This window comes from Musca domestica, unplaced genomic scaffold (assembly GCF_030504385.1).
Source record: "Musca domestica strain aabys unplaced genomic scaffold, Musca_domestica.polishedcontigs.V.1.1 39, whole genome shotgun sequence".
In the NCBI taxonomy this organism is placed as follows: domain Eukaryota; kingdom Metazoa; phylum Arthropoda; class Insecta; order Diptera; family Muscidae; genus Musca; species Musca domestica.
In genome coordinates this window covers 2,027,225-2,050,857 of record NW_026712326.1, presented here as the reverse complement: position 1 = coordinate 2,050,857, position 23,633 = coordinate 2,027,225, and the positions used below count along the sequence as shown (strand labels likewise).

The 23,633-nt window shown below is 34.9% G+C and overlaps 1 protein-coding gene across 3 annotated transcripts in view; it reads left to right on the top strand.

Moving 5' to 3' along the window:
- Positions 1 to 20,675: 20,675 nt before the first annotated feature.
- The window catches only part of LOC101893967 (maternal protein pumilio), a 331,172-nt gene continuing 328,214 nt past the window's right edge, over positions 20,676 to 23,633 (top strand). For 2 of the 3 annotated variants that reach the window (XM_059126507.1, XM_011292191.3), the window contains exon 1: positions 20,676 to 22,899. In XM_059126507.1, coding sequence (XP_058982490.1) covers positions 22,753 to 22,899 — 147 coding nt within the window. In that variant the 5' untranslated portion in view covers positions 20,676 to 22,752. The remainder of the gene's footprint in view (positions 22,900 to 23,633) is intronic. The other variant, XM_011292192.3, reaches the window with a different exon arrangement.

Genomic DNA, 23,633 nt, shown 5'->3' with positions numbered 1-23,633 from the left:
AATGAACCCCCCTTAGAAAAATTCTCAAAAACTAATGATGAAACAAACAACAGCGAGGCATTAAAGCAAAAATAAAAGCAAAGCCACGATAATGAGGAACATTGACGAAGAAGGTGAAGAGGAAGACGACGATGGAGAACCTAGAATTACCACGAACCATTAATTTCGGTAGACTTGACTGACCTATCTTATTATTTTTAGTGGGTAATTATCAGATCAGCGAACCCTCCAAAAAACAAAGCGGAAATAATGTAAAGAGACAAGTTAATGGAGTGGACACATTTCAAATGGACTTTGTGTTATTCGGAAAGACAATTATGAGTGGAGATCTTTTACAAATTTGAAAATCGCAAAAACCTAGTTCAAAAATATTCTCAAAACAAAAAATCCACATTTGGTAGGAGGTCCATTGAAGCAAAAATTTTTTTATACCCTTCACCACAGTATGGAGGGTATATTAATTTTGTCATTCCGTTTGTAACACCTCGAAATATACATTTTAGACCCCACAAAGTATATACTTGATCAGCATAAAATTCTATGTCGATTTATCAATGTCCGTCTGTCCGTCCGTCTGTGGAAATCACTCTAGCTTCCGAACGAAATGAAGTAAGTTGATAAAAATTTACTCAAATGTGTATTTGGTCTGCAAGATTTTTGGTATTGAAAATGGGCTATGTAGGTCCACGTCTTCGTATAGCCCCCATATAACGGTACCTCCCGATATTCGGTATTTGGATGATTTTAGCGACATTATTTACCGGAATTGTTTCAAATTTGGTATCTGAAGTTCGTAATGGATACCACAGCCAAAGACAGAAAATGAGCCATGTGGGTCCACGTCTTCATATAGCCCCCATATAACGGTACCTCCTGATATTCGGTATTTTAATGATTTTAGCGACATTATTTACCGCAAATGTTTCAAATTTGGTATTTGAAGTTCGTAATGGATACTACAGCCCACGACAGAAAATGAGCCATGTGGGTCCACGTCTTCATATAGCCCCCATATAACGGTACCTCCCGATATTCGGTATTTTAATGATTTTAGCGACATTATTTACCGCAAATGTTTCAAATTTGGTATTTGAAGTTCGTAATGGATACTACAGCCCAAGACAGAAAATGAGCCATGTAGGTCCACGTCTTCGTATAGCCCCCATATAACTGTACACCTCGATATTCGGTATTTTGATAATTTTAGCGACATTATTTAGCAGAATTGTTTCAAATTTGGTATTTGAAGGTCGTAATGGATACAACAGCCTCAGACAGAAAATGTCTGTGCAGGTTCACGTAATGTACCTCCCTATATTCGGTATTTTATTTATTTTAGCTACATTATAAACAGATTTTTTTCAAGCTAAGCATTTGAATATTATAATAGCTTATGACAAAAGTTGCATATGCATGTCCACGTCGTCGTATAGACCCTAATATCCGGCTACATTCGGATTTTAAGAGAATTTTTTATGGTTTTTTTTTTGAATATTGCCAAATTTTTACAAAATGGTGGAGGGTATTTAAAGTTCGGCCCGACCAAACTTACAACTTTTTTACTTTTTTTTTTTTTTTTTTTTGAAAAAAAAATATTTTTTTTAAAAATCCCCAAAATTTTTCTTTTAAATATCCTCAACTCCTCCCTTCAAAGAAATATTTTAACGATCCTCCATTAGTCTTGGAATGAAATATTAAAAAAAATCTCCATTGGTCCTTGAAAAAATATTTTTGAAATTTCACAACTGTTCTTTGGAAAATATTTAAAAAAATTGTCATTGAATTTTTATACCCTCAGCTACATGGCTATAGAGGGTATATATCATTTGATACGGCCAAAACGTGTCTCATCGAAATAACGGGTTTATAGCCTATGTCTCTTTGGACCAAATTCGTTTCAGGACATTTGGAATCGATCAAGAAATGTCCGTTCGTCCGTCTGTTTGTCTGGCTGGTGCGCACGAAAACTTTCGATGGGAGTATCCAATTTGGTCCAATTTTCTTAAAAATATCCTCAATTTGTCTTTCAAGGAAATATTTTAAGGTTCCTCCATTAGTCGTGAAAAAATCCCAAGTCCTTAAAAAATCTCCATTGGTCCTTGAAAAAATATTTTTGAAATTTCATATCTGTTCTTTGGAAAATATTTTAAAAAATTGTCATTAAATTTTTATGTGTCATTTGATACGGCCAAAACGCGTCTCATCGAAATAACGGGATTTTAGCCTAGGTCTCTTTGGACCAAATCTGTTTCAGGAAATTTGGAATCGATCAAGCAATGTCCGTCCGTCCGTCCGTCTGTTTGTCTGGCTGGTGCGCACGATAACTTTCGATGGGAGTATCCAAACTTCGAGGATCGGGTTCGGAGGTGGGCAATATCGGTCCACTCCTTCTGGTACCTCTCTCACAAAAGGTCGACATTTTTTAAAAACACATAAAATATTATTAGTCGGTTTTGCCGACAGATTTATGCCCCCAGCCTTGAGTTATGATAATTCAAAGGGTTGACCCTTTATGGGGGAGGTTCCGCAGCATTTGGTCAATATTGACCACTTCGTATCTGACCTAAGACTGATAAATATATTATAACGTGCCAGATTTGAACTCTATCGACTACTACCTATACTTTATATGAGATATGTGCAAGTTTTTGGAAAATGTGGAAATATGCGTGAGGAGGTACCAGATATAGCGGCCTGAAGTATTTTATTGTCATTCATCATAAATTTCGATAAATTATATATTCATATCAGATTTCTGGTTAAGAGAAGAATTAAGATCTACAAAGTGGTAAAGAAGTGGTAAAGTTATGACATATACAGGGTGAAATAAAAAAACTGCAACAAAGTCAAACGGCATAATTTTTAATTTTTTTTTTTTTTAATTTTATTGAATTAAACCAGAAATGTCGGAAATAGCATCAAATTTTAGAATTAGTATAGATTTGTTCGATTTGGTCACCTTTGACACGAATTATTGCCTTCAAACGGCCAATAAAACCACACGTCACACGCTGTCCGAATGTTGTTCTGCGGTATTTTGGCCCATTCCCGGCGAAGCGATTGCTTGAGGTGATCGGCACTTTGGTATTTTTTAGGGTCAACCTTGCTTTTCAATATACTCCAGACACAATCGTCAAACGGATTGGTATCCGGAGATTTCGGTAGCCATTGTGTGCTGGAAATGAAGCGAGTAACCTCATTTTGTAACCACTCTTGGGTGGCGCGTGCTGAGTGAGATGGTGCTGCTTCCTCTTGGAATGTCCAAGGTCTGCGGCCAAAATGGTTGCGTGCCCAAGGCTTTAATATACCCTCCACATGATATTGTAGCGATAATATTCGTCATTTATTCTGATGCCACGTTCGAATAATACGAGCGCAGAGCGACCATCGGCTTTTATGTACGGCCCAAACCATCACCATGGCCGGCGCTTGAGTTCTGGTGGCCAACCGAACAAACCGGTGCACATTTTCAGCTGACCTCTTTGGCAAGTAAATCCGATCAGTTTGTTTGTTTACAAACTGCTGGACAACGAATGTTTTCTCGTCGTAAAACGGAGAAAACCAAATTCGGCAGTTCACCATTTTCGGCCAAGCGAAGCAATTATTTAGCTCTCAACTCTTTTGAGTCTATTTTCTTTCCGTTGCGGTGTAAGTTATTGCACTATTTGGAATTTCAATGGCTTTACCCTGAGCACATTTTTCAATATTTTCGAATGGAATATTGCGAAATGTTCAGCTCACGAGTCATTTTTCGGCCACTGCGACGCGGGTTTCGCTCAAGTCGCTTTGATGGGCCAATGGGCCAAATACCGCAGAGCAACATTCGGGCAATGTGTGGCGGTTTCATTGGCCGTCTGAAGGACATAATTCATGCCAAAGGTGACCAATTCGTAAAAATCTAAATTTATTCTAAAATTTGATGCTATTTCCGACATTTTTGGCTTTCATTCAATAAAATTAAAAGAAACTCAAAATTATGGCGTTTGACTTTGTTGCAGTTTTTTATCTCACCCTGTAAATAAATCCAAGCCTGAAAAAAACGTCTGTGTTCATTTTCAAGACGGCATCTTTTTTCAAAAAAAAAAAAAATAAATAAATAAATAAATAAATAAAATAAATAAATTCTCAAAGTATATATTTTTATATATTTATATATATTTGGTTTTGCCTTAATTTTTTTCAATCTATTGCGGCCTTAAACAATGTTCTCAAATTTAATTTCTGAATTTTTATTCCACTTTAAATATTATATAAATATTATATATAAAATATTTAGAAATCCTAATATTTGCAAATTTTAATAAAAATATATATTTTTTTCATTCCAGGTACGTTAAGTTAAAAAAAAAATATTTGGGGATTCTTAACTTATAATTGGTAAGTCTACAATATTTTATGCAGTTTTGGAAATAATAAAATTACATTTGTGAATTTTGCCTAAAAGTATGCACCATACATGTACCTAATTTGCCTGACTTCCATATAATTTTACTCAGCTTCATTTATATATTTGCAATGATAATAAACTACGTTTTTTATTCATTTTATCAAAGATTGCCAGAAGTGATGGCTTGACAAATTTCCATGCCCAAAATGGAAATCGTAGAACAGCACAGCGAACAAAAAAATTATTTAAAATGGCAAACAATTTGTAATGGAGATTTATTTGTTGTGCCTTGGCCCAACTACAAAAAAAGAAATACATGGAACACAAAAAGCCTTGTAATCCTGCTTTCCTTTCCTCCTTTCAAGCAGCCTGTCTAGTGTCATGGAATTCCAAAACAAACGAACATAACTCGGTGTACATATTCTCAATATGGTTATGATGGCAATGAAAAGAAAGAAAAACAGAATTCTTATAAATGGTGGTGGTGGTGATGGTGATCATGGCCAGCCATGTCATGATCGCCAGCAAATTCCCCGAACGCCAGGGCGGTTGGAAAAGAACAGTAACTCCAAAGAAGAAAATCAAGAAAAAAAATCTGCCAACATTACCTCATGTCTTTTGCTTTTGGCCCATCTTCATTATCGTTTTGCTTTATGATTATGGTTGAGGATCTCCCCCCCCCCCCCTTTTCTCGAATAAAAAGAGGAACGAAATCCAAAAACAAATACCACCAACACCATGACTGGCTTTTCTAATACCTCTACCTTTAGCCCCAAACCATCTTTTTAGACGACGATTACCTTTTTTTGATTTTATTTTTTTGTTTTTGCAGTACCACCAAATCGTTGTCTTTCAATCCCTGGCTTAGAATTAATCTATGCTGGAAAATCTTGATATCTGTCAGCTTTTAGCAGTAAAATACGAAAAAAAAGCTGCTTCATGAATTTCGAATTTCATGTTAAGAGCTCTATTGCAAACAACCAGTTACTCTTCTTCTTCCAATGCTTTGGGGTCGCTTAAGCCATGTTAAGAACATGTTTTCTATTTTCCGTAAACCTCTCTCCTTCTCTCTCCCTCTCTTTTTCCCTCTCTTCCTCTCTCATAGCCATGGCCTGTTGCATTTTTTAGTTGGCTTTCTGTGGCCATAGTCGTTTGTGCATTATTAACCGTTACTTTGCCAATTTGAAGATGTTGTTGTTAGTTGTTGTTGCTGTTGTTCTTGTTGTTGCCATAGCACAAATTCTCAGCTGTAAATAATCATAACCATAAATTGTTAACTTCTTCTTCTCTTCTTCTTCTTCTTCATGTGTCAGTTGTTGCTATTCTTGTAAAGCCATTGTTCTTGTCGTTTGTTATTTCCCTCAGCGGGTTAGATTCTTGAAAATGATTTCCTTCATGTTTTTTTCCCGTTACATTTCGAATGCATACGTGTGTGTGTGTGTGAGTGGTTTGGTTTTCTTTACCCAGCCAGCAGAGATAATAACGCGATGATGACGGTAACTTCCTTTTTTGGGGTTACATGGCGAAAAACCACAAGAAACTGCACTAAGCTTTCCTACATGAGCAGCTAGCTAGGTATGTATGTTCGCTCAATTCAATTGCTGCACATTTTTTTTTATAATTTTCCTTTGATTTCCTATAATTATTTACGCCAGCCATATGCTTTTCCATTCTGAGTTATATGAGAGGATTCCATATGGGGTTTCTAGTAGGGGGGAGGGGGGAAATATTGGTAATTATATTTTTCTAAAGAGGGCTGGAAATTACCAACCAATGTGCTGAGAGCAATTGGTGTATAACAGAAGAAATATTAATTATTCCTTAAATTTAATGGACTGCAACATCGCCTAAAAGTATACATCACACTTGCTAAAATTTTCCAAAAACAAAAGATAGCAAGTTAGAAAATATCAGTCGGTTCTGCCGACAGATATACATATATCCTCAGCCAATGTATATAATATATTTTGACTTCTGTTATGATTATTCAGATTGTTGACCCTCTATGGAATAGGTTCCGAAGGAATGGGGCAATATAGCTCATTTCATATCGGACCTCAATAAATATGATATCAATATTGCGATGTGCCAAGTTTGGACTATATCGACTGATTCCTTCTCTTTATATGAGGTATGTGATATTTTTTAGAAATTTTTGAAAAATTCGTTGTGTGCCAGATTTTGTCGATGGAAGTACTCCATTTTCATAAAAATAAAAATATTGGTTTGCTGCTTATTACGCTTTCCTTGAGCGTTTGGTTCTTCAAAATCTTAAAGGTACCAAAAGGCCTGATCCGATCTCTACCATCTTTATAACAAATCTTGTGTTGATTGAGATATGCCAAGTCTGAAAGCAATCGGATGTAGATTTCGCGCTTTAAGAGCTTCATGAATATTAAAAATTTTAACCCTTTGTGGGGGAGGTACCAAAAGGAGTGCTCCGATATATTCCATCTTCACACCAGACCTTGGGTTAATAAAAATATTCTGATGTGTGTAATTTGATTCGGAATGGATTCGGATGTTAATTTTGCCCTTCATGGATATTCAAAATTTTGGACCCCTTGTGTGGGAGGTACCAAAAGGGGTGCTCCGATATATTCCATCTTCACACCAGAACTAGCACTGATGCTAATATTAGCAAATGCACATTTGCAGCAAAATCGGATTATCTTTTTTCCTTCTGTGCAGTAAATTATTTTCTTTGATAATGTTGACCTTTTGTGAAGGAGGTACCAGAAGTAGTTGACCGATATTGTCCATTTCCTAACCCGATCTAAGTTTGACAATAATATTACGATGTACCAAGTTTGGGCCAAATTGGATACTTCCTTCAGACAGACGGACGGATGGACCGACATCGCTAAACCGACACCAAATGTCCTAAAACGGATTTGGTCCCAAATCGTTATTTCGATGAGGCACTTTTGGCCGTATCAAGTGATATATACCCTCTGTAGCCCTATGGCTAAAGGTATAAAAATACGAAAATGTGCCTCATAGAATTATCGGATTTAGACCCTAGGTCTTTTTGGACAAAAATTTATTTCTGGACATTTGGAGTCGATCTAGCGGTTCCGTCTGGCCGTTGCTCATATAATATTTTTATCAGGCTGAGATTGAGTGCGGAGATAGATAATATGGTACCTCCACCTCCTTCTGGTACCTCCGCCACAAATGTCCTCAATTTTCAGAAAAAAAAAAAACACTGGGGAACACCAGAAATAATTACGTGGAAAATTCAGCAGATCATGAAAGTTCAGCTGAAAAGGAAAGAAAAGTAACCTCAATAGAGGGGACAAGTCCCCCCCCCCCTCCTTCCACACTTTTGGAAATTTTCGAATATAGATTCCTCGGATTCCGTGCATTTAGTTACATAGTGTCTTCGGCAATGTTGCAGATAAAAACAAGGGAAATTTTTTGGTCAGCAATTTTAATCCTCAAGCGAGTCAATAAAGGAGTCTTTTTGGTTCTTCTTTTTCAATTATGTTTAAGAACTCCCTTGAAACGACAACGTTGCAAATTAAAATAGTCTGCAAAATTATCTGTCATAAAATGCTACTATGGGTCCTAAAAGACGTCAAGGGTCTAAATCTTACCTAGACGCCAGGAAAATATATATATGTTAAAAAAAAACATTTTAGTATTAAAGTCATACTTTTTGATTTTCGGCCAAAATCTTCAACAAACAATAATTTTTGATGGAAAACATCAATGACAAAAATATTCCCCATCAAATTCTACTATAAGACGCCACACAAAAGAAATCTCTATTTCCACTTTATATCAAGAAAATATTTGCATCAATGTTCCTAAAAAAAAGGCCCGAAAATATTCCCTAATTTTTTTATCTATTTTTTCTCGGACATTTTTCGATTTGACGCTTAAAAATAACATAAAATTTCGTTTTGGGTGGAAGGTTTCCAAAGAAGAAATTTTCTACACAAAATTTCACTATAAATCTCGGAATAAACTATATATCTAGGTTCAATAGTTTTGCGGAAAAACACATTCATAATGTATGCGATTCATTTACTACAATGAACATTATGTGTATGCTTTTTTACCATTTTAAAGCCGTACTTTATGTTATTTTATTCAAAATTCTCCTAAAAGACATCATTTTAGAAGGAAAATGTCAATGACTAAAATATTCATCATCAAATTTTACTATGAGACACTAAGGAAAGGAAATCTCTATTTCCATTGTATGCCAAAATATTTTTGCATTAATATATACAAAAAAAAAAAAAAGACCGAAAATATTACCAAATTTTTTAAAAAAAATTGTCCTCGGATTTTTTTTTTCAATTGACGCCTGATAGTTTCATAAAATTTCGTTTTAGGTGGTAGTTGTCCGAGTAAAAAATATTCTACACAAAATGTTACTATTAATTTCGTAAATGGCCAACATTGGTCTACTCCTTCTGGTAGCTCCCCCACAAAAGTTGAAAATTTGCAACGAAAATAACTTACCTCATAGAACAAGAACGGATCATACAAGTTTGTGAAAACTCGGCAAATTCCAATATTTTTGCCACTGCTTGGTCGGATACGAAAATTCACAAAATCTTCCTACTCCATCAAGTACCTCCCCTACAAAGGGTCAACATTTGAAATAATTATAACTTTTATGAAATCTGAAATTAGAGTCTCATTATCTTCAAACATATCCCAATGTTTTTATTGACACAAGATCTAGTATGTAGGTGGGATATTTTTCTCTACTTTTTCTGGTACCTCCCCCACATCGGGAGGTACATTCCCCACAACCGGTCAAAATTTTGATTAACGTTGACTTTCATAAAAAATTAGCATCCTATTTCCCTTCAAATTGCGCATAAGCCAATATTTTTACTAGCGCATGATCTGAAGTGAAGATTGTACATATTGCTTATGCCTTCTGGTACCTCTTTCTCAAATAGTCACAATTTTTTTCTCTTTCATAACTTGCGGAACAATGACGGCGATTCTTTTCAAACTTGGTATATCTACATATTCTTCTCTACCAGAGAAGGTATTCACTCATACCCTCTCATTACTCGTAAACTAGACCAGCAAAACCCGCATGCATTTCCTTGACCTTAAATAAAAAATTCTCCCAAAAATCACAGAAATTTTAAATGAAATTGTATAAAATTTCCGAACCGTGATTTATGTTAAATGAGAATTAGAGATAGCCATAATTACGAAAAAAATTATGCTGGTCGAAAGATGACCAGAACATGATGGTGGTAATTTCAATAATGTGGGGGTGTGATTACAAACATCTTTGTTGGCCGGATGTAAACACAAGGCGGATTTTTACAAAATTAATGAAAAATATTGAATATGATAATAGTGAGATAATGAAGAATATTAAATATCAAAAATTAATTTTGTATCCAATGTGGGGATTAAATTTTAAAATTTACTTTTACATCCAATAAAATTTTTTCTAATATTTTCCGATATTTATACATCTTGGAAATATTATTCATAGATTTTTTCTTAAAAATTGCAAAAATTTTTCCCACATCCCATCACGTTTCAATTGCCAGGGAATTTCCCAAAACCACCCTCGTCTCTCACATAGTCACATGTGTGTGTTTTTCACATTCGGTGATGGTTCAGTTGACGCTGACGCAGCACATGACGACAACGCTGACAGAGGCGTTGGCCGATGATGACGATGCTGTTGCGTTGATAATGAACTTAGGAAACTAATATGGTCAATAACCAATATTGTACAAATTATTTAGCATGACTTGTTGGTTAAAAGAAACAACAACAACGACGACAAAAAATAAGAAAAAAACACAACAGCCAAGAGGAAAGACAGAAACCGACAAATAGGCTGACAGTCATACTTCCCAACAATCATGCCAACCAAGAACTCACACAACATGTGTGTGGCTGGGTGTGTGTGTGTGCCAACCGTAGTTGTAACTAAGCCAAAACAATTAGAACAACAAAATGCTGGAAGAGAAAAATAGCCAGCCTTCTCTAATCGCCAGCCAATACACGGATACGGACCGGGGAAACAACAAATCCGTACCGTACAAATTCGTGAGTGAACAATGTAAACAATTTGTAGACGGACAGCTCTTGTGGCGTGTTGTTGTGTGTAGCGCAACTCGATTACAACAAGTCATCATCGTCGACAACAAGAACTATAACAACAACAACACTCCTCCCAATACCAAGTCAATTGGTGAAAGAGCAAAGACAGCGAACAGATTTCAACAGATGATGTGTCGTAGTCGTCGTCTTCTTACCAAAACCCAGCCAGCAAGCCAGCCATGGACCTGTTGACTGAATTGAGGCAAAGAGTTGTGACCAAGATTATTGGTATTGGCAGTATGATATGGCCATTGGGGGAGAGGGAAGGGGGGAGGGAGGTTAGGAAAGCAAATAAATGCTGACAACCGTAATAGGCCGATAATGTTTGATAATAATGATCATCGGAATGGCTAAAAATTGGAGAGCAGCAGCAACGGCGGAAAAAGAAAACTAAGATATAAAGACAAACAAGAATCTCTGCTTCTTCTGCTTCTACTTTCCGTGACTAAACGCAAATAGAACAAAAATACCGTATAAAGCCGCCTCCTCCTGGTTGGTGGTGGTGGTGATGGTAATGGTGTGCTTAGTAGTAAAATTTATGGCCTCTAAAATAAATGGTGTGTACAGTAAGGCACAGTGGTTAAAATCGGATCTCCCAGAAAACTGGAAATATTGTGGAAAGAATCTTGAAGGTTTTTTTTCAGAATGGAAGAACAACACAGAAGGTCTTCAAATTATATTATATGTAGTTACAAGGGGACCCAAAAATTTAAGGTATCCGAAAACAACTTCTATAAGATTAGCAAAAAGTCGTCTTAGTATCGAAGGTCTCCAGAATATGCCTTGGACTCCCTGGAGTTTCTTAAATGAAGATGGCATTGAAAATGTGTTATGTCAGGAGGCTTTTGTTTACATAGAACACTGCCATACGCTTAAGTGATCTAGATATCTCCTATATAAAGAGGACTTTGTGATCTCCTATGAATTGGATTTATGGAGATATTTATTTACTGTCAAAAGTCGTCTTAGTATCGAAGGTCTCCAGAATATGCATTGGACTCTTTGGAGTTTTTTAAATGAAGATGACCTTGAAAATGTCTTATGTCAGGAGGCTTTTGTTTACATAGAACACTGCTATGCGCGAAGGTGATCTAGATATCTCCTATGTAAAGAGGACTTGGTGATCTCCTATGGATTGGATTTTTGGAGATATTTATTCAATGTCAAAGGTCAAAGAGGCTTATGTCAATTTTCCTAGCTTTTTTATACAAGAGGGTCTGAATATTGTCACATGTTTAAGGGGACATGCACTTAACCAGAAACCAAACAGGAAATTTTGATATGAACAAGATTCATTATTATTTAGTAGATTCGGAAATACTTGACTCAACATACCAGTTAATCCTGCTGTGATTTAGGTATGATATGAAAGAGGTTCCTTTCCAAATATTTTTTTCATACTTTTGAGATTTTTTATACCCTTAGCCATATGGCTATGGCTCAGTTGATACGGCCAAAACGTGCCTCATCGAAATAACGATCTTAGACCCTAGGTCTCTTCGGACCAAATCCATTTCAGGATTTTTGGGGTCAATATAGCGATGTCCGTCCGTACGTCTTTCTGTCTTGATCTCGGAGGGAGTATCCGATTTGGTCCAAACATCTGTAATAATATTATCAAACTTAGATCGTGTTCGGATATGGGTAATATCGGGCTACTCCTTTTGGCATCTCCCCCACAAAAGGTCGAAATTTTACAAAGAAAATATTTTACTGCACAGAAAAGGAAAGGATGCAAATTTGCAAATCTCAATATTTGCATCAATGGTAGATCATGTGAAAAAATAGAAAACATCGGTCCATTCCATTAAGTACCTCCCCCACCAAGGGTCAAAATTTAGAATAATTATAACTCTTATAAAACATGATGTAACAGTCCGATTGTCTTCAAATTAAACAAATCACAATATTTTTATTAACCCACGGTCTGGGAATATAACGGTCCACACCTTCTGGTACCTCCCCCCATAAAGGGTCAAAATTGTGAATAACCAAAATTATGATAAAATCCGAAAAAGGCATTCGGTTCCCTTAATATTTCACACATCCCATTATTTCTACTAACACAAAATCTGCTATGAATATGGTATATATCGATCCACTCCTTCTGGTACCTCCTCCACAAAGGGTCCTAAGTTGGAATATCCATTAAGCTCACAAAACCCGAAATTACTATGCGATTCTATTTAAGCTTGGCATATCTCAATACTTCTATCAATACAAGATCTTTAATAAGGATGGTAGGGATCGGGCCATTCCTTCTGGTACCTGCCCCACAATGGGTCAAAATGTTGAATAAAAAAAAAGATTATAAAATCCGAAATTTTCGCTTTTCGTTCGCTTAATATATCACACATCGCATTATTTCTACTAACACAAGATCTGCTGTGAAGTTGGGATAAATCGGTCCACACCTTCCGGTACCTCTCCCACAAAGGGTCACAATTTTCAATACTTTTATCTGTTATAACTTGCAAAACAGCTCGGCGATTCTTTACAACTGGTTATTTTTAAATATTTCCCTTAAACCGAAACCTTAGACAAATATGGAATTTATTGTTTCGCATAAAATGGGATCAAGTGAAGGAAGTAGTCAGTATTGTCCAAACCTGGCACGTCACAATATTTATAACATTTTTATTTAGGTCCGATAGGAAATGGACAATATTGGTCCATTCCTTCGGAACGTAGGTGGTCAAAAATTTTAATAATCATAATAGAAGTCAAAATATATTTATATAATCGCACATTGGTTAAGGGTATACATCCGGCGTCAAAACCCATTTATTTAACTACTTCCGAGTACGTTTTAACTTTATTTTTTATAGAAGTTCTTCTGAGTAGTTTCTACTCATAGACTTTTTGAGGAGGAAGTATCCCTACTTTGGCGACCTTTTATATCGAAAAGTTCTCCTAAGGAAGTAATTATAGAATACCTTATAAGGAGGCATTCTCTTTATAGAATTCCTTTTCAGGTTGCTTTTTTCCATATTAGTTATTCTGAGGCCATTTTCTTTTTATAGAAGGCTCTGATATCCGTAGAAGGCCTTTTGACGTGGTCCTTTATTATTAGAATGGCTTCAGAGATGACCTCTTGAAGAGGTTTACTACACTAAGAAGAACTTCTAAAGAAGTATTCAATACATAGGCGACCTTCTGTCGATAATTTTCACATGGAAAAAAATCCTGCTGAAGGGGCTCTTTTCCAATACATAAAGGAGATTATGTGAGCTACTCTGGCTATCTTTCATGCATATCTCTGAGAAGGTCTTCATTGCAGACTTTCCGAGGAGGTCTTTATTGAAAGTCTTCTGGAGTGCCCTCTTCTTTTTCATAGAAGTCCTTCCATGGAGAACTTCATCTAAGAGAAGAAATTTCCCGACGATGCCAATAATAGTTTTTATGAATAGCTTAATATAATATAGGACACTATGTGCGGGTCTTATATTAAACAATACGGCCGAAAGTTATTCTGAGGAAGACCTCTTCTCCCGGAAGTCCTTCTGAGAAAATATATTAGTCAATGGTTGTCTTCTGAAATGATGCTTTATTCAAAATAGGACTTCTGTTGAGATTTTTCTAATTTGCCAAAGAAGTAGGGGTGGTAGGGGGAATACTCAAAGAATGTCTGTCACCTAAAGAAGGTATCCTTTATATAAGAGATCAGGTCTTCAATTCATAGGAGAGTTGCGAAAGGAATTTAATCAATAAAAGGTCTTTCATTCGTAAAAAGACATTCATGATGTCCCTAATCAGTAGAAGTCCTATGAATGGTCTTCTATACACAGAAGGCATGGAGAAGTTGTTTTTTTATAATTGACCTGTGGAACATCTCCTGTTTTGAAATTCTGGTCTTCTATCAATGGTAAACTTCTGATGTGATAATTTATTCAAAGAAGGTCTGTTAGGGAAGAACCATGGAAGTTCTTCTGGTTATTGAAGACTTATAAAAGGTATATGAATGACCTTCCATCTGTACAAGACCTGTGGAAGTGCTGTGAAAAGTCCCCTGTCCAAAGAAGTCCTGTCGATAGTCTTCTATACATTGAAGGCCTGTGGAAGCATATTTTTCCATAAATGGCCTGAGGAACATCTACTGAAGTTGGTAATGGATACTACAGCCTAAGACAGAAAATTGTCTGTGTAGGTCCACGTTTTGGTATAGCCCCCATATAACGACACACCCCGATATTCGGTATTTGATGATTTTAGCGACATTATTCACCGGAATTATTTGAAATTTGGTATTTGAGGTTCGTAATTAATACTACAGCCTATCACAGAAAATGTTCTGTGCAGGTCCACGCCTTCATATAGCCCCCATAAAACGGTACCTCCCGATATTCGGTATTTTGATGATTTTAGCGACATTATATACCGGATTTATTTCAAAATTGGTATTTAAAGTTTGACATCCTAAGACAGAAAATTGTCTGTGCAGGTCCACGTCTTCGTATAGCCTCCATATAAAGGTAACCCCCGATATTCGGGTTTTTTAATGATTTTAGTGAAATTATTTACCGAAACTATTTAAAAATTGGTATTTGAAGTTCGTAATGGATACTACAGTCTATGACAGAAAATTGTCTGTGCAGGTCCACGTCTTCGTATAGCCCTCATACAACGATACCCCCCATAATTCGGTATTTTGATGATTTTAGCGACATTATTTGCCGGAATTATTTCAAATTTTGTATTTGAAGTTCGTAATGAATACTACAGCCTACAGCATTGGGAGGTGATTTTCGGATTTTTTTTTAATTATCCAAATTTTTTTCAAATGGTGGAGGGTATGAAATGTTCAGCTGGGCCGGAATTAGCTGCTGCTGAATGACCTGTGAAACATCTTCTGTTCTAACGAAGCTGAATGAAGGTATTTTATCTATGGAAGATCGGTCTCCCATCAAAAGGATTCTAAAACTTTATAGAAGGAAGGCTTTTGGAATGATTTCTATTCATAGAACATCAGTAAAATTTATGTGAAAGGATTTTTTTCATGGAAGTCCTGTGGAACGTCTTCAATGCCTAGAACTACTGTGGGAGGATCGTATGTGGACTTATGGGAAGTCTTCTACCCCACTAACACCTAGAAGATATACTATCCATAGACGATATGTTAAACATCTCCTAACTAAAACTCAGTAGATCCTCAGAACTGCGTTAATTTCTAAGACAACGTTTGAAAGGTAGTAGACTGCACAAAATATTTGACTGCTAGGAATACAACTTCTGAATCCTCCATGTAATTTCGTACGAATTGTTTATCGTTCTACTTTCATTATAGCTCGGATATTAGAGCAGATATCGAAAATCTGACTAAAAATTCGAGAAGAGCATGTTGCAAAGCTTTAGGAATCATGTATATCTTAATATGTCAAAATATGGCGTATGGAACACTTAAGCATGGCACCGTTAATTTTTAAGGCAATTCTGGGTACTGAAGCCCAGCACTGGGGCATTTTCAATTTAAGCGATTTTTTCGGCGATTAGAGATTTTTATTTTTTGAATGACAAAATTAAGACTCACTTTACACTCACCGTTTGTGTGTGCGTGTGTTCACTCCATGTTCCACGAATTACTTATTTCAGTTTAGAATATTGTCATTCCCCCCTTAAGTATTCCCAAAGCATATGGTTTGGGAAAATGTGTACATGAATTCAAACCTTCCTTTTTATGGCTCTCCATCCTACCCAACGTTTTCCTTAGAAACTCCATTTAATTATCAATTTCATTTCACTTCAGTTTTTTTTTTTTTAATTTCATTAAATGTAATTTTTGGCTCGAAACCAGAAGAAGTCTCAAGACACTGCTGCACGGCATATGTTTAGAGGCTAAGTTTGGCTGGCTACCCCCGAAGTATCTGATGTCTTTCTGTCTGTCTGTCTTCTTCCTTGTGTTATTCTTTTCATGTCTCACACTGAATTTTCTTTCATAATTACATTAAAGTTGTTGTGAAAAAAAAAATTCAAAAGAAAAAAAACAATAACAACAACTGAAAACAGTAAACTGAACCAAATCATGCAGACCCCGATAGAAGTGTAATAACTTTGGCAACAACAATAACAACAACATTAAACCTTTAAAACAGCAATACCGAACGTTGCCACTCAAGCGTTTAGCCAGCTCACACAAATTGTCCGAGGAAAAAATATTCCAACAAGCAACAAAAAAAAAACAAGGCAGCACCTATCCATAGCTTAGCCATGTTTTCCAAAAAAAAAAAAAAAATTGTATCAATACCAAAAAAAAAAAAAAAAAAAAAAAAAAACATTAAATATCCACACACAAAACAAGCAACAACTACAACACAGAAAAGATACAAAAAATGAATGCAAGCAACCTGTTAACTGAAAAGTGTGGAAAACTCGGAAAAACTTGCCCAAACATCCATCCACATGCAGATAAGGGAAAACACACAGAGAGCGAGCCATCAAAAAGGAGAGCCTTTGTTGTGGTGGTGTTCGTGCATTACTTGCCGCAGCAATACTCCTAATGAGAATTTTCCTTTTATTGATATTAAGAGATATTTTATTGATATTAGGGCTCTCAATCAGAGAGTGAAAGAGTGGTGAATAACTGCTCTTGATTTGTTTGCACTGAGCATGTGTAATAAATACATGAAGAGTATAAACAGCTGTTTGTGGTTAACTGAAAGAGTAGTGGAGAGATAATTAACCATGTTAACAGTTAACAGAGTTGCCGAGGTAAAAAATAATTAATAAAAACATATATGGGGAAAATAATAAAAGAGATCTTCTTAAGAGAATTGTGAAATAACATTCCATTGTTGAATTTTTATTTATTTAAGAATTTTTAAACAAATATATAAGCAAAATAAGTTCAAAAATTATTTGATTGAAACAATTGTTGAACATTATTCGTATAAGTCTGTTTATTGATGTTTTACTAATGACAGAGAAAAAGTGACAGCAATGCTAGCGTCGTCTATGATAAAAAAAAAAAAACTTTATTAAAATCTTAAAATAATTAAAAAAATTAAGAAAAAAAAATTGAATTTGACTAAAGAAAAAATAAAACATAGAAATAATTAAAAAAATTAAAAACAATAATTATAGGAAAAACTCGGTAGATTATGAAAGTATAGCCAAAAACAAGTTAAAAAGTATCAGTGGGTATTGTCGACAGATGTTTACCTCCGGCCAATGTTCGATAGTTTAAATATATTTTGACTTCTGTAATGATTATTTGAATTGTTGACCCTCTATGGAGTGGGTTCCGAAGAAATAGGCCAATATTGTCAATTTCGTATCGGACCTAAATAAATATGATATAAATATTGCGACGTGCCAGGTTTGGACTATATTGGTTACTTCCTTCACTTTCACTGGGATATTTGATAATTTTTAGAAAATGTAAAAATGTACGGGACGTACCCTATATAGTCGACCTTCACCTAATACAGATAAAAATATTGGTATGAAGAAGAAAATCAAACATTTATATCCAATTTTATGAGAAATCATAAATTCCGTATTCATCTCAGATTTCTGGTTGGGAGAAATATTTAGATATAGCAAGTTGTAACGAATCGCAGATAAATGAATTGAAAATTGTGACCCTTTGTGGGTGTGGTACCAGAAGGTGTTCGCAGATATATATAATCGTCATAACAGCTCCTGTGTTAGCAAAAATATTTGTATGTTTGAAATTTGAAGAAGAGATGGATGGTTATTTCGCTTTCGTTGGGCGTTTTGCTTATCAAAATCTTGAACCCTATGTGGGAGAGGTACCAAAAGAAATGGTCCGATCTCTACAATCTTTATAACAGATCTTTTGTTGATGGAAATCTTAAGACGTTCCAAGTCTGAATGAAATCGGACGCTCATTTCTGATTTTATGATCGCTTTAATTATTCACAATGTTGACCCTTTGTGGGAGAGATACTCGATAGAGTGGACCGATATGTACCATTTTCACATTAGATCTTGTGTGCATAGGAGCATTAGGATGTGCGAGATTTAAGGACAATCGGATGCGTATTTCGGATTTTATAAACGTTTTGGTTATTGAAAACTTTGACCCTTTGTGGGGGAGGTACCAGAAGGAATGGTCCGATCTCTACTATCTTTACAACAGATCTTGTGTTCATAGAAATATTCAGATGTGCCAAATCTAAATGTAATCGGATGTTTATTTCGCGCTTTAAGAGCTTCATGGATATTCAAAAATTTGACCCTTTGTGGGGGAGGTACCAGAAGGAGTGGACCGATATATTTCATCTTAACACCAGACCTTGGATTAATAAAATTATTGGGATGTGTGAAAATTGAAGACAATCGGACGCTTGCATCACATTTTATATGAGTTATAATTATTCAAAATTTGGACCCTTTGTGGGGGAGTTACTTGATGGAGTGAACCGATCCATTTTCTCACCTAATATTGCACTAACGCAAATATTAGGCTTTTCATATCTGGAGCAAAATCGGATTATCGTTTCTATTTCTGTGCGGAAAATAGTTTTTTGAAAATTTCGACCTTTTATGGGGGAGGTACCAGAAGGAGTGGACCGATATATTCCATCTTTACACCAGGCCTTGCATTAATAAAATTATTGGGATGTGTGAAATTTGAAGACAATCGAACTCTTACATCACATTTTATAATAGTCATAATTATTCAATATTTTGATCCTTTGTGGGGGAGCTACCAGAAGGGGTGAACTGATATTGTTCATTTTCCCACCTGATCTAGTACCGATGGAAATATTAGGATTTGCAAAGTTGGTGCAAAATCGGATCATCCTTTCTCTTTCTGTGCAATAAAATATTTTATTTGAAAATTTCGACATTTTGTGTGGGAGGTACCAGAAGGAGTGGACCGATTTTGCCCATCTCCGAACTCGATCTAAGTTTGACAAAAATATTACAATGTACCAACTTTGGATAAAATCGGATACTCCCTTCGAGAGTTATCGTGCGCACCAGCGGGACAGTCAGACGGACGGACATCGCTAGATCGATTCCAAATGTCCTAAAACGGATTTGGTCCAAATAGACCTAAAACCCTCTCTAGCCATATGGCTGAGGGTATAAAAATGTGGATAAGGGGAGCACTTGCCCTACTATATTTCTGTTATTTTGCGATGTCAATATACTTATTTAGCTTTACTTCCAATATTTGCTAGTGTTTTCTGTAATTATATCGTAATCAGTTATTGAAGAACACAAATTGATAAAACCTAAAAATTGAATTCAAAAAAATGAATATGCCAAAGAGAAAAAAAAACACGCGAGAGAAATCTATATTTTATTTGTGAAGAGTTTTATTTACAATTAATTAATTTATAAAATTTGTTATAAATCCTGTATGCCTCAGTTTAATTTAACTTATATTTAATTATTCCTTGTGCTTAATTCCTCCCCTCAAGATGGCAACCATATTTTGTCATTGCTCTGTTTTAAGAGTATTTTATCTTTTCTTGTATTTTGGAGATTGAGAAAGTCTCCACTTTTAGCCCGCAATAACAATGTGTTGGCCAAACAATAACAGAGGCAAGCAACAGTTTTGTTTTGGTTGGGGAGCACTGAGTATACCATTGAGAAGAGATAAAGAAAATCAACACATTTAAGAGAGAGCGAGAGAAAGGTAGGAAATAACAGTTTCATACAGAGTGTGTTACCCCCCATTAACGGATAACTGTGTTGTGTTGTTGGTTAGTCAAATTGTTGTTTGTGGAGTGTGAGTATTGCAGGGGTGCTCAAGAAGAAAAACCTCTTTTCAGTCAATTTTCTCTTTGCTTATTTAAATCAAGAACAAAACAGTGTTAAGTCATTATTTATACAAATATTTTTTTATCCATTTGCTTTTAATTTTAATTTTCTCTTAAATTATCTCTTTTTTCTCTTCATGTTCTAGAACACGGTTTTGAGCACCGTTGGAGTATTGGGAGAGGGTGTGTCAGTAAGACTCTTTGCTGGCTGCATGGATGGTGGAAATTAAGGGAGATTGTTGTTTTTCACCTCTTGTTTTTATGTAAGAGATGGAAGAGTCTCTCTCTGTTTTGGATCAATTTGTTTTTGGGGTGTTGTTTGATTGTTGGGCAAATGCTGTTTGGCCACATTGTTGTGCCATGTGTTGCATGGTTTTGTATAAGAGTTTTTGAGATTCTCTCTGCCATGCTCTCTTAACAATTCTTTGGGGAATAAGAGCAAATTGTTGTTAGCTGGATGGCTGACTGAGAGTGTTGGCCATTTGATGTGTGGTTGTCAAAGAAAAAAAGGTTCTTCTTTTGTTCGTGGTGTGTTCGTTCCTATCTAACTTCGTTTATTGTTCGTCGTTGTCTTTTCTTTCTTTCCTTTCATCATCATCACCATCATCGTCGGCTACAACGTTGCTCTTACTGTCGTTGTTGCTGCCTTTGCCCGCATCGCCTCGTCGTGTATATTCATTCTTGTTGCCGTTTGTGTGCGTTTTCCGTTTATCTTTGTCGGGCCGTTGTGACTTCAGTTCGCGATGGAACTTTGAACATTACGGTTCATGGGAAAATTATTTGTTTGATTATCCGCCAGAAAGTAAAGAAAAAACAACAACCACAACAACAACAATTTTTTTGAAAACAAACCGCACACATTTTATTCTCGCGTTATAATCAAAATTTCGCGCATAGCTAGCTACCTAGGCTAATCTAAACACAAACAAACACGGTGAATCAGAAAATAATATTTATTATTATTTTGAAAAAAGCAAGAAAATGTTAAAAAAATACAAATTATTGTTTTGAAAAAAAAAAAAATCATACAAAATAAAGTGCAATAAAATATTTCCAAATCCAAAGAAGAATTTATTTGTGTTAAAAGAAAATATTGTTTTCCCCTCAAAAAAAAAATAAAAAAGAAAAAAAATATTTTTTTGTGAGTAAAGAAAATTTTGTGCCTAAATTTGATGTAAACAACAAAAATAAAATATTCAACTAAACCAAGTTTAAGAAAATTTTTGAAAAAAAGAAAATAATTAAAGAAAAATTATACAAATCACCCCGGCAGTCTTCTTCGTTGCATAAAAATCCTGGTTTTTGCAAAAAAAAAAAAAAATAAAATAATTTAAGCTACGCCTAAAAGTAGTCTAATTTGCATTATAACGCCTCAAAGTATGCTTTAGATTTTTGTGAAATAAAAATTAATTTCAAATTTAAATATTGAAAAAGATAGAAAGTAAACAAACCTTAAATCTAGCTTTTATGAGTTTTAAGCGCCCAAAAGTATGCTTTAATTTTGCAAAATTTTAAAAAATTGCCTAGAAAACCGGTTTCAAGTGAGACTTTGTACTGTGAACCTATAACGAGATTTTCCAATTTTGGAACGCACAAAGAACGCACAAAATTAGTGAAATTTAAAAAAACAAGAAATTTAAAAACAAAAATTAAGGAAAAATTTCCCCCTCGGCCAAAGCCCGGTTATCTTTTCTGTGTGTGTCTGTGTCCTCACAAAACAAAAGAAAATATTAAAATTTAATTAAAAAATCCTTGTGTTTGTTATTTGGACGAGAAACGTGCTCGAAAGCCAGTTCAAAGGATTTTTCAAAAAACCAAAAAAGAGAAGATTTTACTCCCGCCAGCCCAACACACATACACACACCGGGACAAACTACTACTGCTACTACTACTCGTGTTGATTTTTCACTTCAGTGTTTGCATTGTATCCGACGACGTGTCACATTTCCGTACAATATAACGTAACGAGATTCCAAAAAGGAACAACTACAACAACAATTGCAAAAAAAGTCGTAAAAAAAAGACTCATCTTTTCACATCCATATTATCCTGGCACAAAAGGATAACAGCCAAGTTGAAATACAAACAAATGGAAATTGGATTAAAATCCGATTATAACACCCACAGCAAAAACAACAACAACAATTTACAGAAAAAAAATTACAACAAATATTGAATTAAAAATAAAAAGAAGAGAGGATAAAAATAAAATTCAAAGCAAAAAGAAAGCATATAAGAAAAAAAATTAAGTAGTAAATTTAATTTTGAAAAAAAAAATATTTATCACAACTCATTGCAAATAGAAAATAAAAATAAAAAACCAAATATTACAAATCGTGACAAAATCCCATAACAAAAAACTTACTCTTCTTCCAATTGTGAATTTTTGTCTCCTCAATAAATTGAAATTGTGACACGTTTTTTCTTTGTTATTATATTTTTGTTGTTTTTTCGCAATAATAACAACAAAACCAAAATAAACTTAAAAAAGTAAATAAAAAAAACCAAAACAACTATCACACACACATCATGGTGGTTTTAGAAACAACCAGCGCCCTATTGGGCGGTCCGTATGCTCAAGGAGCACCGGCATTAAAATTAGTACAAAAACGCTATATTGGATTACATCAATGGCTGGGACCACTTACACGCACCAAGGACCTTAAGGAACAAATTGTAAGTTGGACATAAGAATAAATAAATCAAAATTTAGATGAAAAATAAAAATAGCCAGCAACATCGTTTATTTAGCGCCCAAAAGGGTCTATGCCCAAAAGTGGATCAATATGACACATTTTGTAAACCAATGATTATAGAATTAAAATCAAAGTTCTCTCAAAAATTTCAAAGCTCATTCTTATATATTTTGATATGTAGATCAAAATATTGGACAGTGAAATTTAAATTCGGAAAAAGTGCCAAAATTTGTCAAAAATAAAACATATTTTTTTAACCCAAAATTGATTATATTTTTCTATGGTAGAAATTAGGAATACAAATATCTTCGGTTCTGAGACTCACAATGAAATTTGATGTAGAATATTTCTTCCATTGACATTTTTCCCTAAAAATGAAGTATTAAGGAAGATTTTGACTTCGAAAGGAAACATTCGAAAATAATACCCTTTGTGAATGGTCTATAAAAAGTTTGACCTAAGATCCAAAATTTTTTTTTGTGGTTTTGATCTACAATGCGAATAATTGTAAATCCAGGGAGGCTGTTGGACAGTGAAGTTATTAGAAAAAATTGCAGGAAATTCGAAAAAAAGTGTCAAAATTTGTCAAAAATAAAACATATTTTTTTAACCCAAAATTGATGATATTTTTTCTGTGGTAGATATTAGGAATACAAATTTATTTTATTCAGGGACTCACAATGAAATTCGATCTAGAATATTTCTTCCTTTGAG